This window comes from Mobula birostris, chromosome 11 (genome assembly GCF_030028105.1).
Source record: "Mobula birostris isolate sMobBir1 chromosome 11, sMobBir1.hap1, whole genome shotgun sequence".
Taxonomy (NCBI): domain Eukaryota; kingdom Metazoa; phylum Chordata; class Chondrichthyes; order Myliobatiformes; family Myliobatidae; genus Mobula; species Mobula birostris.
The window spans coordinates 116238698-116258885 of NC_092380.1; the positions used below are offsets into that span (position 1 = coordinate 116238698).

General features: G+C 44.3%; 1 protein-coding gene across 2 annotated transcripts in view; it reads right to left on the minus strand.

Moving 5' to 3' along the window:
- Positions 1–20188, minus strand: part of LOC140205336 (deformed epidermal autoregulatory factor 1 homolog) — a 110443-nt gene extending 90255 nt beyond the window's left edge. The window contains exons 1-2 of one of the 2 annotated variants that reach the window (XM_072272924.1): positions 19909–20188; positions 11326–11420 (exon numbers count right to left, since the gene is read on the minus strand). In XM_072272924.1, coding sequence (XP_072129025.1) covers positions 11326–11420; positions 19909–20185 — 372 coding nt within the window. In that variant the 5' untranslated portion in view covers positions 20186–20188. Of the gene's footprint in view, positions 1–11325; positions 11421–12404; positions 12439–19908 lie in introns of those variants that run through there. The other variant, XM_072272925.1, reaches the window with a different exon arrangement.

Genomic DNA, 20188 nt, shown 5'->3' on the forward strand with positions numbered 1-20188 from the left:
AGTATGACTATGACTATGACTATGAATGAGGGGCGACTTCCTAATGAAGGGTCTGGGCCCAAAACGTCAACTCTTTATTAATCTCCATTGATGCTGCCTCACCCGCTGAGTCTCTCTGGCATTTTGTGTGTGCTTCTCTGGACTTCTAGCATCTACAGAATCTCCTGTGAACGCAGCAGACCAGGCAGCACCTATAGGAAGAGGTACAGTCGACGTTTCGGGCCGAGACCCTTCGTCAGGACTAACTAAAGGAAGAGATAGTAAGAGATTTGAAAGTGGGGTGGGGGGGGGGGGAGATCCGAAATGATAGAAGACAGGAGGGGGAGGGATGGAGCCAAGAGCTGGACAGATGATTGACAAAAGGGATACGAGAGGATCATGGGACAGGAGGCCCAGGGAGAAGGAAAGGGGGAGGGGGGAGCACAGAGGATGGGCAAGGAGTATAGTGAGAGGGACAGAGGGAGAAAAAGGAGAGAGAGAAAGAAAGAAAGAAAGAAAAAATTAATAATAATAAACAAATAAATAAATAAATAACAGATGGGGTACGAAGGGGAGGTGGGGCATTAACGGAAGTTAGAGAAGTCAATGTTCATGCCATCAGGTTGGAGGCTACCCAGACGGAATATAAGGTGTTGTTCCTCCAACCTGAGTGTGGCTTCATCTTGACAGTAGAGGAGGCCGTGGATAGACATATCAGAATGGGAATGAGACGTGGAATTAAAATGTGTGGCCACTGGGAGATCCTGCTTCCTCTGGCGGACAGAGCGTAGGTGTTCAGCGAAACGGTCTCCCAGTCTGCGACGGGTCTCGCCAATATATAGAAGGCTGCATCAGGAGCACCGGACACAGTATATCACCCCAGCCGACTCACAGGTGAAGTGTCACCTCACCTGGAAGGACTGTCTGGGGCCCTGAATGGTGGTGAGGGAGGAATAGTGGTAAGCAGAATGGTGTGTAGCCCTTGTTCTGCTTACAAGGATAAGTGCTGGGAGGGAGATCGGTGGGAAGGGATGGGGGGGGGGACGAACGGACAAGGGAGTCGCGTAGGAAGTGATTCCTGTGGAAAGCGGGGGTGCAGGGGAAGGGAAAGATGTGCTTAGTGGTGGGATCCCGTTGGAGGTGGCAGAAGTTACAGAGAATTATATGTTGGACCCGGAGGCTGGTGGGGTGGCAGGTGAGGACAAGGGGAACCCTATTCCTAGTGGGGTGGCAGGAGGATGGGGTGAGAGCAGATTTGCGTGAAATGGGAGAGGTGCGTTTGAGAGCAGAGTTGATGGTGGAGGAAGGGAAGCCCCTTTCTTTAAAAAAGGAGGACATCTCCCTCGTCCTGCAATGAAAAGCCTCATCCTGAGAGCAGATGCGGTGGAGACGGAAGAATTGCGAGAAGGGGATGGCGTTTTTGCAAGAGGCAGGGTGAGAAGAGGAATAGTCCAGATAGCTGTGAGAGTCAGCAGGCTTATAGTAGACATCAGTGGATAAGCTGTCTCCAGAGATAGAGACAGAAAGATCTAGAAAGGGGAGGGAAGTGTCAGAAATGGACCAGAGGGCAGGGTGAAAGTTGGAGGCAAAGTTAATGAAGTCAATGAGCTCAGCATGCGTGCAGGAAGCAGCGCCAATGCAGTCGTCGATGTAGCGAAGGAAAAGTGGGGATAGATACCAGTATAGGCTTGGAACATGGATTGTTCCAGAAAGCCAACAAAAAGGCAGGCATAGCTGGGACCCATACGGATGCCCATGGCTACACCTTTAGTTTGGAGAAAGTGGGAGGAGCCAAAGGAGAAATTATTAAGAGTAAGGACTAATTCCGCTAGACGGAGCAGAGTGGTGGTAGAGGGGAACTGATTAGGTCTGGAATCCGAAAAGAAGCGGAGTCTCACTTTAAGGACTCTCTATCTTGTTATTTATTGTTATTTATTTCTATCTGCATTTGTACAGTTTGTTGTTCATTGATCCTGTTTACAGTTACTGTTCTATAGATTTGCTATGTATGCCCACAGCAAAAGAGTCTCAGGCTTGTATGTATGTACTCTGATCATAAATTTTACTTTGAATGTTTGAGTCCCAAATAGGGGTCTTGGGCTGAAATATCAAACTGCTCATTCATTTCCATAGATGCTGTCTGACTTGCTGAGTTCCTCCAGCATTTTATGTGTTAATCCTACTTATTCTTGCTTAAGTCATATCTTAACCTAGCTATCAATCTCGTGTAACTATGTTTCACTGTCTCCAAGGCAATAAATCCCTCCTTAGGGATAAGATCAAATATGAACATGGTACTCCAGGTGTGGTCTTGCCAGTGTCGTGAAGGCCACCACGTCACATTCCTTCCTAATAAATTACTAATCATGCAGATGTAAAACATTAAAATACCTCCGTACACCAACACTACACATTGCTCATTATTTTAAAACCACGATTACCTCTTAGAGTTACAGAAACTCAGATACAGACAGGCCCTTTGGCCCAACTGGTCCATGCCAAGCACAGTGCCCACCCAGCTAGTCCCAATTTCCTGCATTGGCTCATATCCCTCCCATCCCTGTACCCGTCCAAGGGCTGCTTAAATGCTACTGTTGTACCTGCCTCAACCACTTCCTCTGCAACACTCCCTCCAATTGTTTTTACAACTGCATGGACCATCCATTGCTGAGCAAGAAATTATTACACAGTGTGAAAACTGCACGGTACTTTGAATGATTTTTTTGTAATATGCACATCAAACACAAGTAAATGATGTCAGGTAGTCAAAATAACAGACAGGCACAACAGCAAAAGTAAAATGTTTTGACTAGATGGCATTGGTGTTCAGCGGGCTGGAGGTTTATTAAGAATGAGCTACTGAATGCCATTCTGTTTATTGTTACAATTTGTAACATTGTTGTAACTTGAAACACTGTTGATGTAAAATCATTTAAGTTCTAAAATGTTTCAAAGTAAAGGTTGTGCTATGTTTACTATTTAGAAAACTTATGGATTATATGCATTAACACATAATTAATTGCAGGGTACTTCACAATCATATTAACATAGATTTCAAAATTATATGAGCTTATAAAAGAAAACATCAGCTGTGCTCATCAAAGGTTATGACGTATGAGTATTTCAGGCACTGTGCAGATGTGAACCCATGCAGCTTAGAAGGAACAGTATTCCTCTGGCAGCTTGTTCCTTATTCTCTCAGGTTCCTTTTAAATCTTTCCTCCTCACCCTAAACTTATTTCCACTAGTCTTGGACTCCCCTACCCTGGAGAAAAGGCAGTTACCATTCACCATATTTATGTCCACTAGTCTTGGACTCCCCTACCCTGGGGAAAAGCCATCCACCATATCTGTGCATTTCATAATTGTACACACTTCTACTAAGTCATAAACACAGGAGGTTCTGTAGATGCTAGAAATCCAGAGAAGCACACACAAAATCCTACAGGGACTCAGCGGGTGAGGCAGCATCAATGGAGATTAATAAAGAGTCGACATTTTGGGCCCAGACCCTTCATTAGGAAGTCGCGCCTCATTCATAGTCATAGTCATACTTTATCGGTTCCGGGGGAAATTGGTTTTCATTGCACCATAAATAATTAAATAGTAATATGTAAATTATGCCAGTAAATTATGAAATAAGTCCAGGACCAGCCTATTGACTCAGGGTGTCTGACCCTCCAAGGGAGGAGTTGTAAAGTTTGATGGCCACAGGCAGGAATGACTTCCTATGACGCTCTGTGCTGCATCTCGGTGGAATGAGTCTCTGGCTGAATGTACTCCTGTGCCCAACCAGTACATTATGTAGTGGATGGGAGACATTGACCAAGATGGCCTGCAACTTAGACAGCATCCTCTTTTCAGACACCACCGTGAGAGAGTCCAGTTCCATCCCCACAACATCACTGGCCTTACGAATGAGTTTGTTGATTCTGTTGGTGTCTGCTACCATCAGCCTGCTGCCCCAGCACACAACAGCAAACATGACAGCACTGGCCACCACAGACTCGTAGAACATCCTCAGCATTGTCCGGCAGATGTTAAAGGACCTCAGTCTCCTCAGGAAATAGAGACGGCTCTGACCCTTCTTGTAGATAGCCTCAGTGTTCTTAGACCAGTCCAGTTTATTGTCAATTCGTATCCCCAGGTATTTGTAATCCTCCACCATGTCCACACTGACCCCCTGGATGGAAACAGGGGTCACCGGTACCTTTGCTCTCCTCAGGTCTACCACCAGCAACTTAGTCTATTTCCTGTGTTCCAGCCTGGCCAATATTTCCCTGTAACTCAGACCCCTGAATCTTAGCAACATCTCCATAAATCTTTTCTTGCTATCAAGTGATTTTCCTCAACATTCTCTCACATTACAAAGCAGTTCCCATCTTCCCAATCATTCACTTACCCTCCTTATCCCCCCTCTGGCACATCACTTGCTCAGCTTGTTTGCTCACAAACCTTACTGCATCCCCACACCTGAATGTCCAGTCCTCAGTACTGTAATCATGAATTGGTGCAGGCCAAGTACTGATGCTTGTGGCACCCCATCAACAAAAGGCTGACAACATGAAAATTAACCAGTTACCCTGCTCTTGTTCTCTACCCTTTAACTAAACCTTTCTCTGCACAATCACTCCCACAATCCAGAAGAGATTCACCAGGATGCTGACTGGATTAGAGGGCATGAACTACATTGAGAGGATGGACAAACTGGGCTTGTTTTCTCTGGAGTGGCAGAGAATGGGGGACATCTGATAGAGTTTTATAAGACATACAAGCAGAATTAGGCCGTTGAGCCCATCTGCTCTGCCATTCCATCATGGCTGATTTATTTTCCCCTTCAACCCCATTCTCCTGCCTCTTCTCCACAACCTCTGATAACCTGATTAATCAAGAACCTGTTAACCTGCACATTAAATATACCCAATCACTTGAACTCCACAGTAGAATTTATCACCCTCTGGCTAAAGAAATTCCTTCTGATCTCAGTTCTAGATGGACATCCCTCTATTCTGAGACTGTGGCCTCTAGTCCTAGACTTACCCATTATAGGAAACAAAGATTCCACATCCACTCTATCTAGGCCTTTCAATATTTGATAGGTTTCAATGAGATCCACACTCATTCTAAACACCAGAGATTATGGCCCCAGAACCATCAAACGCTCCTCATATGTTAACCCTTTCATTCACAGAATCATTCTCATGACCCTCCAGTGGACCCTCTCCAATACCAGTACATCTTTTCTTAAACAAAGGGCTCAAAACTGCTCACAATACACCAAGAGCAGTCTAACCATTGCCTTATAAAGCCCCAGTATTATATCATTCCCTTTATATTCTAGTCCTCTCAAAATAAACGCTAGCATTCTATTTGCCTTCTTTATCACCGACTTAACCTGCAAGTTAAACTTTACGGAATCCTGTACAAGGACTCCCAAAGTCCCTTTGTATCTCTGATTTTTCAAAGTAGATGTGTGAGGCGAGTTCTTTTTTTTTTACACAGAATAATGATGGCTGGAATACACTGACGTATACGATGGTGGAGGCTAATACAATAGAGATAATTACGAGATTCTTAAATAGACACATGGATGTATAGTAGTACACTGGTTTAAGACATTGCTTTAATGTTTTAATACAGTTCTGCTGTTGAGTATTTTATTTTACGCAGATTTTCTCAAATTAATTACATTATACAACTGAGTATTTCCTTTTCTTGCTGCTTAAAATAATAATTCCGTTGATTAGGTCAGGCACGTTATAATAGCCAAAAGGATTTGTCTTGTTAATATTTTGTAACATAAAATGCCTCAGAATATTCCAGAGGGATCAGGCGGTGGCCATTTTTTGGGGAGAGTGCAGGGAGTTTTGGAGGAAGGATGGAAACGGAAATGGAAATGGACACGGACACAGAAAACAAGCATAGCAAAAGGACAGAGACTGCAGTTGGAAAATCCTCATGCAGACAATGGTCTCACAGAGAATGTGCAAATAACTTTTAATCAGCTAGTTATAACACAACCTTAGAAACATAGAAAAACATAGAAAACTAACAGCACAATACAGGCCCTTCAGCCCACAAAGATGTGCCGAACATGTCCCTACCTTAGAAATTACGAGGCTTACCTATAGCCCTCTATTTTTCTAAGCTCCATATACCTATCCAAAACTCTCTTAAAACACCCTATCGTATCTGCCTCCATCACCATTGCTGGCAGCCCATTCCACGCACTCACCACTCTCTGAGTAAAAAACTTACCCCTGACATCTCCTCTGTACCTACTCCCCAGCACCTTAAACCTGTGTCCTCTTGTGGCAACCATTTCAGCCCTGGGAAAAAACCTCTGACTATCCACACGATCAATGCCTTTCATCATCTTATACACCTCTATCAGGTCATCTCTCATCCTCCATCGCTCCAAGGAGAATAGGCCAAGTTCACTCAACCTATTCTCATAAGGCATGCTCCCCAATCCAAGCAACATCCTTGTAAATCTCCTCTGCACCCTTTCTATGGTTTCCACGTCCTTCCTGTAGTGAGGCGACCAGAACTGAGCACAGTACTCCAAGTGGGGTCTGACCAGGGTCCTATATATCTGCAACATTACTTCTCGGCTCCTAAGTTCAATTCCACGATTGATGAGGGCCAATACACCGTACGCCTTCTTAACCACAGAGTCAACCTGCACAGCTGCTTTCAGCTACCCCAAGATCCTCCACACTGCCAAGAGTCTTACCATTAATACTATATTCTGCCATCATATTTGATCTACCAAAATGAACCACCTCACACTTATCTGGGTTGAACTCCATCTGCCACTTCTCAGCCCAGTTTTGCATGTTATCGATGTCCCGCTATAACCTCTGACAGCCCTCCACACTATCCACAACACCTCCAACCTTTGTGTCACCAGCAAACTTACTAACCCATCCCTCCACTTCCTCATTCAGGTCATTTATAAAAATCACAAAGATTAAGGGTCCCAGAACAGATCCCTGAGGCACACCACTGGTCACCGACCTCCATGCAGAATATGACCCGTCTGCAACCACTCTTTGCCTTCTGTGGGCAAGCCAGATCTGAATCTACAAAGCAATGTTCCCATGGATCCCATGCCTCCTAACTTTCTCATTAAGCCTTGCATGGGGTACCTTATCAAATGCCTTGCTGAAATCCATATACACTACATCTACTGCTCTTCCTTCATCAATATGTTTAGTCACATCCTCAAAAAATTCAATGAGGCTCATAAGGCATGACCTGCCTTTGACAAAGCCATGCTGACTATTGCTAATGATATTATACGTCTACAAATGTTCATAAATCCTGCCTCTCAGGATCTTTTCCATCAACTTACCAAACACTGAGGTAAGACTCACTGGTCTATAATTTCCTGAGCTATCTCTACTCCCTTTCTTGAATAAAGGAACAACATCTGCAACCCTCCAATCCTCCGGAACCTCTCCGGTCCTCATTGATGATGCAAAGATCATCGCCAGAGGCTCAGCAATCTCCTCCCTTGCCTCCCATAACAGCCTGGGGTACATCTCATCTGGTCCCGGAGACTTATCCAACTTGATACTTTCTTAAAGCTCCCGCACATCCTCTTCCTTAAAATCTACATGCTCAAGCTTTTCAGTCTGCTGCAAGTCATCACTACAATCACCAAGATCCTTTTCCACAGTGAATACTGAAGTAAAGTACGCATTTAAGTACCTCTGCTCTCTCCCCTGGTACCATACACACTTTTCCACTGTCACACTTGATTAGTCCTATTCTCTCACATCTTATCCTCTTGCTCTTCACATATTTATAGAATGCCTTGGTGTTTTCCTTAATCCTACTCACCAAGGCCTTCTCATGGCCCCTTCTGACTTTCCTAATTTCCTTCTTATGCTCCTTCCTATTAGCCTTATAATCTTCTAGATCTCTAACATTACCTAGCTCTCTGAACTTTTTGTAAGCTTTTCTTTTCTTCTTCTCTAGATTTATTACAGTCTTTGTACACCACGGTTCCTGTACCCTACCATAACTTCCCTGTCTCATTGGAACGTACCTATGCAAAACTCCACACAAATATCCCCTGAACATTTGCCACATTTCTTCCGTACTTTTCCCTGAGAACATCTGTTTCCAATTTAATCTTCCAAATTCCTGCCTGATAGCCTCATATTTCCCCTTACTCCAATTAAATGCTTTCTAACTTGTCTGTTCCTATCTCTCTCCAATGCTATTGTAAAGGAGATAGAATTATTATCACTACCTCCAAAATGCTCTCCCACTGAGAGATCTGACACCTGACCAGGTTCATTTCCCAATACCAGATGAAGTACAGCCTCTCCTCTTGTAGGCTTATCTGCATATTGTGTCAGGAAACCTTCCTGAACACACCTAACAAACTCCACCCCATCTAAACCCCTTGCTCTAGGGAGATGCCAATCGATATTTGGGAAATTAAAATCTCCCATCATGACAACTCTGTTATTGTTACACCTTTCCAGGATCTGTTTCCCTATCTGTTCCTTGATATACCTGTTACTATTGGACAGCCTATAAAAAACACCCAGTAAAGTTATTGACCCCTTCCTGTTCCTAACCTCCACCCACAGACACTCTGTAGACAATCCCTCTATAGCGTCCACCTTTCCTGCAGCCGTGACACTATCTCTGATCAACAGTGCCACGCCCCCACCTCTTTTGCCTCCCTCCCTGTCCTTTCTGAAACATCTAAAACCCGGCACTTGAAGTAACCATTCCTGTCTCTCAGCCATCCAAGTCTCTGTAATGGCCACCACATCACATCTCCAAGTACTGATCCACGCTCTAAGCTCATCCGCTTTGTTCACAACACTCCTTGCGTTAAAATAGACGCATCTCAAACCTTCAGTCTGAGCGCGTCCCTTCTCTATCACCTGTCTATCCTCCCTCTCGCACTGTCTGCAAGCTTTCTCTATTTGTGAGCCAATGGCCTTTTCCCCAGTCTCTTCAATTTGGTTCTCACCCCCCCAACAATTCTAGTTGAAACTCTCCTCAATAGCCTTAGCAAACCTCCCTGCCAGGATATTGGTCCCCCTGGGATTCAAGTGCAATCCGTCCTTTTTGTACAGGTCACACCTGCCCCAAAAGAGGTCCCAAAGATCCAGAAATCTGAATCCCTGCTCCCTGCTCTAATTCCTCAGCCACGCATTTATCCTCCACCTCATTCTGTTCCTATTCTCACTGTCATGTGGCACAGGCAGTAATCCTGAGATTACTACCTTTGCGGCCCTGCTTCTCAACTTCCTTCCTAACACCCAGTACACTTTTTTCAGGACCTCTTCCCTTTTCCTACCTATGTCATTGGTACCAATATGTACCACGACCTCTGGAAGTTCTCACTCCCACTGCAGGATATCTTGGATGTGATCTGAAACATCTCGGACCCTGGCACCTGGGAGGTAAACTACCAGCTGTGTTTCTTTCCTGCGTCCACAGAATCGCCTGTCTGACCCCCTAACTATAGAATCCCCTATCACTACTGCCTTCCTCTTCCTATCCCTACCCTTCTGAGCCACAGAGCCAGACTCTGTGCCAGAGGAACGGCCACTGTCGCCTACCCCAGGTAGGCTGTTCCCCCCAACAGTACCCAAACAAGAGTACTTATTGTCAAGGGGGACAGCCACAGGGGTACTTTGTGCACAGAAAACTGGCCTCACACACATACTTCCTCCTTTCTGCAAATGACACCGGTAAACCTACCTCACCTCGTCCCGTTATCGCCTAAGCCTGTTGAACCAAAGCCCTATCATTCTGCTGCCTCTCACTCTGCTGCCTGCTGGATATGGCAGTCTTCTTTTTAAACCTTTCGCGCTCTACTAGTTGACGTCACGCGCTTGCACAGTCTTGCCTCTCTTTTACCCCGAGTAGTAAAAACTGCCTTGGCTCTGAAAATCAGCCGTTCAACCTTGGAGACAGTTTGATGCTTTGTCCTTGGTTGTTACGTGGATATTTATTTTTGTTTTGCCTGGACTGTGTTTTCAGGCAGAATCGTTTGGTACCGTGGGTAAATGAAGTGAAGCAAACTGATTATGCAACAATGAGTTCCAATGATTATGTGCAGACTATAGGCTAAAATGTGTATTGTAAATGGGCCTTTTTCTTAAATCTGTTTGTTATGGTTTAAAATATTTTGTCTATATAATTTTAATCTAAGTTTATACTGGTGTGAGTTAAATTATTGCTTCCTGGCGAACAGTAAATTTGCATGTGTGTATCAGTATTCACACAAGCAACAATCCTACTTTTCCTTAAAGGAACATTCAGACTTTTATGTTTTGTGATCACCCAAATCACATTCAACCTAGACACGTTTATTCATTGGTAATAGTCATTTCATTGTTATTCCCAATGCACTATAGAATTAAGTTACCAAATGTTCATGTACATCCATTCCCTGTGCAATTGTAACCCTCTCACCATAGGCTTCTAATCAATTAGCTATTACTGTGAATGTAAACTAATGTAGGCAGAAGAGATTAGTTTAGTTCAACATTTAATTACTAGTTTAATTAGTTTGGAACAAAATCATGGGCTGAAGGGCCAGTTCCTGCAGGGTATTCTGTGAATCCTTTTTCAGTCTAACAACTGCCTTTTGAAGATCCAGATATTGTGCCTCCACCAGGATAACCATTAGCCAGGACACTTCCAGACATTGTCCCTTGCAATGTTTCACACCACCTGACAGAGCAGACAGGAATACGTTTTGTCTCCCCTGGAAGTCAGCCCTTTCACCAGTACAGAGGGCGGCTTTAGAGTATGGGGCTATAATGTCCAGAGTTGAACACAAAATCAGAAGGGCAGTACAGTAGCACAGCCACTAAAGCAACTCTTTACAGTGTCAGCTGTAAGAGCGAGGTTTGATTCTCACCACTGTCTGTAAGGGGTTTGTATGTTCTCCCGCGATCTCATGGGTTTCCTCGGGGTGCTCCAATTGCCTCTCACATTCCAAAGATGTAGCAGGTATGGATTAGGGTTAGTGAGTTGTGGACATGCTACACTGGTGTTGGAAGCATGGCGACAACTGCAGGCACTCAGCGCAATTCTCACTTTTATTTGATGCAAATGATGCATTGTACTGTATACTTCGATATTTCAATGCTCATGTGACAAATCTTTCTTTCTCTAAACCTATTCTCCAAAAAGAGAATGTTGCCTGCTGAAACACACTGGACAGAACAAAACTGATGGTATCACAAATATTATTATGTGCCTAGAACTGAACATATCACACATGGCCGAGGACAGCCTATAAGCAGAAAATGACAAAGAACATGGGATGTATGGACTGTGCTGAATGAACTGACTTACCAGTACATGCTCTGATATGGAAGCATTTGCAACAGACGTTGTGAAAACATTATCAGCAGTTCCAGTCATACTCGCCACTGTCACCGTTGTCACCTCTGCAACACAGGAACCAAGGGTGTCAAAAACTAGAGATGTGCTTGATTAAACATAGCAGACTGTGCAGGTGTCTCCATTGACTCTTATCAATTATTCTCATTATTCTATAGAAATGATCTATAAAGATGCATCTCAGCATGATACAGGAACTGCTCTGCACTTGACCGCAAGAAACTTGTGCTGAATTACTGAACTGTGTCTACAACTACGGAGAGTTGTGGACACACCTCAACACATCATGAAAACCCTCTATGGGCACAAGAGATTCTGCAGATACTGGAAATCCTGATGAATACACAGTAAGTGCTGGAGGAACTCAGCAGGTCGGGCAATATCATGGAAAGAAGTGTACAATCAATGTTGGAGGAACTCAGCAGGCCAGGCAACATGTACGGAAAAAAGTACAGTTGACGTCTCAGCCCGAAATGTTGACTGTACTCTTGTCCATAGATGCTGCTTGGCCTGCTGGGTTCCTCCAACATTTTGTGTGTGTTGCTTGGATTGTCAACATCTGCAGATTTTCTCTTGTTTGTGATACAATCAACATTTCTGGCCAGGACCCTTCATCAGGACTGGAAAGGAAGGGAAAGAGGCCAGAATAAGGTGGTGGGGAGGAAGGGGAAGGAGGACACACTAGAAGGTGATAGGTGAGACCAGGTGGATGGGGACAGAGTCCCTCCATGGACTCTGCCTACACTTCTTACTACCTCAGTAGAGCAGCCAACATAATCCAAACCCTGACCCTCGACATACTCTCTTCTCCTCCCTCCCATTGGCCAGACGATACAAAAGCCTGATACCACGTGTCACTAAGGTCAAGAATAGCTTCTACTCCACTGTTATCAGATTCTTACATGGTCCCCTGCTGCAATAAGATGGACTTCTGGCCTCGTAATCTACCTCATTATGACCTGTCACCATATGGTCTGCCTGCACTGCACCCTCTCTGTAACACTCTATTCTGCACTTAGTCATTGGTTTACCTTGTATGGGGTGTCAGGGAGGGGTAGCACCTCTGGTGGGGGAACATGTCATTTCCTTTTCAGGGCGGTTAGTCCACCTTTGCTCCCCACCTGGCACTCAGCTCTCACCTGTGGCTCCCCGTAGCTGTTTGCATGCGACAGCGGCCACACCCCGGGCAACGGCTTCGACAAGCCGGCTAAACCAGGTGAGGGTAGCCAATCGGTCTCAAACCCTCGGTGAGATCGGGGGTTGTCTATCCCAGCATGTGAAGACAGACTCCGGCGAATTGAGTGGACGAGACCAATGGGAGGTCCAACGGTCAAGAAGGCGGTCTCTGCAAGCGTCATGGAACGTGTAGAGCAGGACAAGACACAGAAGACGTCCTGGTCATCCACTGCGCCTAGTCCCATCTCCAGCCGTCTAGACTCTGTCTTGCCACTGGATCCAGATGGGAATTGGGAAGAGAGAGTGAGGCTGACACTGCGCAACTCTCTCTCACTTCAATCCAAATCACGCGCTAGTCTCAACACCATCATAATGGTGTCGAGGTCCTCATCGACGCCAATGATGGATGAACAACAAGAATCTCAATGCACTGACGTGATGATCTGATCTGTATGAACTTTATGGATCATTGGGATCTCTTCAGAGAAAGGCATAACCTGAGCCCAAAGGGGACCAATATCCTTGGGGCCGGTTCAACAGTGTTTAAGCTAACTTGGCAGGGGGATGAGAGCTGAAGAGAGAGTGCTGAGGCTGAGGCAACCGGTTTACAAACAGAGGCAATGTGCAGTGAGACTCCTAGCAAGGTGAGGCTGATGAGAGGGCAAAACTGCAGTCAACAGGATAAGTTGTAATGTAAAAGTCAGACAAAATTAAAAAGGGTGAATACAGGACTGAAGGTGTTATAAGAGGGAGGAGAAGATGGCGACACAACGCAGCTCGCAGCAGCCACTCCGGTGGTGATATCTGTTATTTGTCAAGTAGGGTGCCGTGCACAATCCTGATTTGATGGAGACAGACGTGAGAGCGCAGAGGAACATCTGGTGAAACTTCTGAAATACCTGCTTCAATGCTACTGCTACTGTGTGGTCCAGAATCTCCGGAGGGAAAGGCCCCAAGTCCTCAGCTTTGCTTGTTGCTCGGCGGCCGGGGAGGGGTCAAAGCGCACAGCAGAGGATGGTGCTTGGAGAGGCTGTATTGGGGGGGGCTGGTCGGAGGCTCGAAGTTTTCGGACTCAAAGTCTGCTGCAGTCAGGTGCTTCCAATGGTGCTGCATCGGCAAGTTTGCGGTGCTTAGAGGTTCATGGCAGGGAGAGTTTCTCCCTTCTGCTGCCTGTGTGAGATGATGAGTCTATCGGGACTTTGAGACTTTTTTTTACCGTGCCCATAGTCTGCTCTTTATCAAATTATGGTATTACTTTGCACTGTTGTAACTATATGTTATAATTATGTGGTTTTGTCAGTTTTAGCCTTGGTTTGTCCTGTGTTTTCTTGTGATATCATTCTGGAGGAACATTGTATCATTTTTAATGTATGCATTTCTAAATGACAATAAATGAGGACTGAGTGTCCTCATAATCTAATCTAATATTTGAATACACACAGTATACAGAATAAAGTAGCTTAACACAGCACGGTTACAGATTGGCATGTATGATGTTGAGGGCATCACTGAATCATTGCTGAAAGAAGTTTACAACTGGGAGCTTAGTGTCCAAGGATACACATTCTATCAAAAGGACAGACAGGCAGGCAGAGGGGGTGGAGTAGCACTTTTGTTAAAAAAAAATTAAATCATTAAAAAGAGGGTAGGGTTAAAAAATGTATGGTTAGAAGATGTTGAATCATTGTGGGTAGAGCTAAGGACGGCAAGGGTAAAAAGACTCTGACGGGAGTTATAAGATTTATAGATAATTGGGCAGTTTTCCAGGGAAGGTGGGACCTGTTCCAGCGGGACAGTTTACATCTGAACTGGAAGGGGACAAATATTCTTGCAGGTAGGTTTGCTAGAGAGGCTCTAGTGGATTTAAACTAGATACAAGGGGGGAGGGGAACCAGAGTGTAAGAACAGATGTAGGGGAGAAGGAAGAAAAAGAAAATAGTAAAGTTGTTTGCACCGTTAGTAAGAAACAGAGAGTAAGAGGTGAAAAATTTCTTAAATGCATTTATTTTAATGCTAGAAGCATTATAAGAAAGGTGGATGAGCTTAAAGCATGGATTGATAACCTGGAAGTATGATGTGGTAGCTATTTGTGAAACATGGTTGCAGGAGGGGTGTGATTGGCAACTAAATATTCCTGTATTTCATTGCTTCAGTGTGATAGAATTGGAGGGACAAGAGGGGGAGGTGTTGCATTGCTTGTTAGAGAAAATATTACAGCAGTGCTCTGGCAGGATAGGTTAGAGGGCTCGTCTAGGGAGGCTACTTGGGTGGAATTGAGGAATGGGAAAGGTGTAGTAACACTTATAGGGGCGTATTATAGACCACCTAATGGGGAGTGAGAAGTGGAGGAGCAAATTTGTAAGGAGATCGCAGATATTTGTAGTAAGCACAAGGTTGTGATTGTGGGAGATTTTAATTTTCCACACATAGACTGGGAAGCCCATACTATAAAAGGGCTGGATGGTTTGGAGTTTGTAAAATGTGTGCAGGATAGTTTTTTGCAGCAATACATAGAGGTACCAACTAGAGAAGGGGCAGCGTTGGATCTCCTGTTGGGGAATGAGATAGGTCAGGTGACGGAGGTATGTTTTGGGGAGCATTTTGGGTCCAGTGATCGCAATGCCATTAGTTTCAATATTATGGAGGATAGGTGTGGACCCAGGCTTGAGATTTTTTACCGGAGAAAGGCTAACTTTAAGGAGAAGTGAAAGGATTTAGAAGGAGTGGATTGGGACAATTTATTTTATGGGAAGGATGTAATAAAGAAATGGAGGTCATTTAAAGGTGAAATTTTGAGGGCACAGAATCTTATGTTCCTGTTAGGTTGAAAGGAAATGTTAAAAGTTTGAGAGAGCCATGGTTTTCAAGGGATATTGGAAACTTGGTTCGGAAAAAGAGAGATATCTACAATAAATATAGGCAGCATGGAGTAAATGAGGTACTTGAGGAATATAAAGAATGTAAAAAGAATCTTAAGAAAGAAATTAGAAAAGCTGAAAGATATGAGGTTGCTTTGGCAAGTAAGGTGAAAATAAATCCAAAGGGTTTCTACAGTTATATTAATAGCAAAAGGATAGTGAGGGATAAAATTGGTCCCTTAGAGAATCAGAGTGGACAGCTATGTGTGGAGCCAAAAGAGATGGGGGAGATTTTGAACAATTTCTTTTCTTCGGTATTCACTAAGGAGAAGGATATTGAATTGTGTAAGGTAAGGGAAACAGGTAGGGAAGTTATGGAAACTATGATGATTAAAGAAGAGGAAGAACTGGCGCTTTTAAGGAATATAAAAGTGGATAAGTATCTGGGTCCTGACAGGATATTCCCTGGGACCTTGAGGGAAATTAGTGTAGAAATAGCAGAGGCTCTGACAGAAATATTTCAAATGTCATTAGAAACGGGGATAGTGCTGTCAGGTTGACGTATTGATCATATGGTTCCATTGTTTAAAAAGGGTTCTAAGAGTAAACCTAGCAATTATCGGCTTGTGAGTTTGACGTCAGTGGTGGGTAAATTGATAGAAAGTATTCTTAGAGATGGTATATATAATTATCTGGATAGACAGGGTCTGATTAGGAACAGTCAACATGGACTTGTGCGTGGAAGGTCATGTTTGACAAATCTTATTGAATTTTTTGAAGAGGTTACTAGGAAAGTTGACGAGGGTAAAGCAGTGGATGTTGTCTATATGGACTTCAGTAAGGCCTTTAACAAGGTTCCACACGTTAGGTTAGTTAGGAAGGTTCAATCGTTAAGTATTAATATTGAAGTAGTAAAATGGATTCAGCAGTGGCTGGATGGGAGACGCCAGAGAGTAGTGGTGGATAACTGTTTGTCAGATTGGAGGCCGGCGACTAGTGGTGTGCCTCAGGGATCTATACTGGGTCCAATGCTGTTTGTCATATACATTAATGATCTGGATGATAGGGTGGTAAATTGAATTAGAAAGTATGCAGATGATACTAAAATAGGTGGCATTGTGGATAATGAAGCAGGTTTTCATAGCTTGCAGAGAGATTTAGGACAGTTAGAAGAGTGGGCTGAAAGATGGCAGATGGAGTTTAATGCTGATGAATGTGAGGTACTACATTTTGGTAGGACTAATCAAAATAGGACATACATGGTAAATGGCAGGGCATTGAAGAATGCAGTAGAACAGAGGGATCTAGGAATAATGGTGCATAGTTCCCTGAAGGTGGAATCTCATGTGGATAGGGTGGTGAAGAAAGCTTCTGGTATGCTGGCCTTTATAAATCAGAGCATTGAGTATAGGAGTTGGGATGTAATATTGAAATTGTACAAGGCATTGATAAGGCCAAATTTGGAGTATTGTGTACAGTTCTGGTCACCGAATCATAGGAAAGATGTCAACAAAATAGAGAGAGTACAGAGAAGATTTACCAGAATGTTACCTGGGTTTCATCACCTAAGTTACAGAGAAAGGTTGAACAAGTTGGGTCTTTATTCTCTGGAACGTAGAAGGTTGAGGGGGGACTTGATAGAGGTATTTAAAATTATGAGGGGGATAGATAGAGTTGACGTGGATAAGCTTTTTCCATTGAGAGTGGGTGAGATTCAAAGAAGAGGACATGAGTTGAGAGTTAAAGGGCAAAAGTTTAGGGGTAACATGAGGGGGAACTTCTTTACTCAGAGAGTGGTAGCTGTGTGGAATGAGCTTCTAGCAGAAGTGGTTGAGGCAGGTTCGATATTGTCATTTAAAGTTAAATTGGATAGCTCTATGGACAGGAAAGGAATGGAGGGTTATGGGCTGAGTGCAGGTCGGTGGTTCTAGGTGAGAGTAAGCGTTTGGCACGGACCAGAAGGGCTGAGTTGGCCTGTTTCCGTGCTGTAATTGTTATATGGTTATAATATGATACAATTTGCCCTGAAATTTGAGAAGGAGAAGCTAAAGTCAGATGTATCACTATTCTAGTGAAATAAAGATAATTACGGAGGAGCTGGCCAAAAGTAATTGGAAAAGAACACTGACAGGGATGACAACACAGCAACAATGACTGGAATTTCTGGAAGCAATTTGGAAGACGCAGGATATATACATCCCAAAGTGGAAGTATTCTAAAGGCAAGATAACACAATTGTGGCTAACAAGAGAAGTCAAAGCCAAAATAAACACCAAAGAAAGAGCATATAATAGAGAAAAAAAATAGTGGGAAGTTAGAGGAACGGGAAGCTTTTAAACAGAAGGCAACTAAAAAGGCATTAAAAACAAAAAGTTGGAATACAAAGGTAATGAATACAATATTAGAGGATACCAATGGTTTCTTCAGATACATGAAGTGTAAAAGAGAGGTGAGGGTGAATATTGGACGACTGGAAAATGATGCAGGAGAGGTAGCAATGGGGGACAAGGAAATGGCAAACAAACTGAATAAGTATTTTGCATTAATCTTCACTGTGGAAGACACTAGCAGCATGTCAGAAGATCAAGAGTGTCAGCGAGTGAATTTGCCATTACTTGAGAGAAGGTTCTTGGGAAACTGAAAGGTCTAAAGGTAGATAAATCACCTGGACAAGACGATATACAACCCAGGGTTCTGAAAGAGGTGACTCAAGGGATTGTGGGAGCATTAGTAATGATTGTTCATGAATCATTTGAATCTGGCATTGTTCTGGAGGAATGGAAATTGCAAATGCCACTCCAGTCTTCAAGGGAGAGGAGCAGAAGAAGGAAGCCATAGGCCAGTTAGTCTGACCTCAGTGATTGGGAAGACAGTGGATTTGCTTATTAAGGATGTGTTTTCATAGTACTTGGAGGCACAAGATAAAGTAGGCCATAGTCAGCATAGATTCTTTAAGGGAAATTCTTGCACTACAATTCTGTTGGAATTCTTTGAAGAAATAACAAGCAAGAAAGATAAAGGAGAATTAGTTGATGTTGTGTACTTGGATTTTCAGAAGGCATCTGACAAGGTGCCACACATGAGGCTGCTTAACAAGTTAAGAGCCCATGGTATTACAGGAAAGATACTAGCATAGAGAGTCCTGACGAAGGGTCTCGGCCCGAAACATCCACTGTACCTCTTCCTAGAGATGCTGCCTGGCCTGCTGCGTTCACCAGCAAATTTGATGTGTGTAGCATGGATAAAGCAGTGACTGACTGGCAGGAGACAAAGAGTGGGAATCAAGGGAGCCTATCTTGATTGGCTGCTGGTGACGAGTGGCGTTCCACGAGGGTCTGTGTTGGGACTGATTCTTTTTAAGGTAATTTTAAGGAAATAGAGAGGCTCCTGAAGGACTCAGACAGATTGGGAGAATGGGCAAAGAAGTGGTAGGTGGAATAGTGTCAGGAAGTGTACGGTCATACTTTGGCAGAAAAAATAAAAAGGTAAACTATTTTCTGAATGAAGAGTAAATTCAAAAATCTGAGGTGCAAAGCAACTGGAATCTTCTTACAGGATTCTCTAAGGGTTAATTTTCAGGTTGGGTCTGTGGTGAGGAAGGTAAATGCAATGTTAGCATTCATCTAAGATGACTAGAATATTAAAAACTAGGATGTAATGGTGAGACTTTATAAAGCACTAGAGATGCCTCACTTGGATATTGTGAGCAGTTTTGGGCCCCTTATCTTAGAAAGGATGTGCTGAAACTGGAAGGGTTCAAGAAAATAATTTTATGTTTTCACACTGTACTGTGGCTGTAAAAGAACTTTCATGACCATTAAGTCAGTGATAATAAACCCAATTCTGACTCATTAATCTAATGTGAGTGGGGTACGATTTAAATGAGATCCAGCGAGTGGTGGGCATATGGCACAGGTTGTCAAAGAAAGCAGTAGAGACAGGCACAAATAAAACATTTAAGACATTTATAGATTGGCAAGGTAAAGGGATATTGACAAATGTGGGGAAAAGGGATTAGCTCAAGTAGTCAGCATTGATGAGTTGGGCCAAAAGGCCTGTTTCCATGCAGTACAACTCTATAACTAGGTTATGAGTGGAACCAGAGACAGATGGCAGGCAGATGGAAGAGTGGAGTCAGGTGGGGAAACGGGGAGCAAGGGGATTGTGTGCTAATGATAAAGGAAGTAGGGGAGGAAAAGGAAGGGGGTGTCCTATTTTCCAATCGCTCTCCCCCTGCCTCATCGCCACCCACCTCCCTCGCCGACCGGGCCGCCATCCACCCGACCCCCGCCATCGCTCGGCGAGTAACGGCCCGAGCGCCGGGAGCTTCGGCCGAAGCGCTTCGGGCCGGCTCGGCTCGGCTCGGCTCCCGCTGGCGGCGCCGGACAATCTCAACATATTTTTATTTATTGTTTTGTGAGGAGTGGGCCTAACATCCCGGCCGCTGCGTGATTTTAAGCCGCCTCTGGCACTGCTCCCAACACCTCCCGGACACACTCGCCTGCGAAGCCAGCCTCGTCGGAGCTCGGCAGCTGCTCGGCCATGTCGATCTGCTCTTCCCCCATCACCGAAACCTCCGTCACTTCAGGCGACTCCATGCCGAGCCCCTTCGCTTCCATCGTCCCTTCGGCGAACGCCGCCGAATTCACTCGAGTGCTGCCGAATCCTCCCGCCGACCCGAGTTCCACCGAATTCACTCGAGTGCTGCGAATCCTCCCGCACACCCGAGCGCGGCCAAGTCCCACAGCCGAGCCGAACACTACCGAGTCCTCTCGCATACC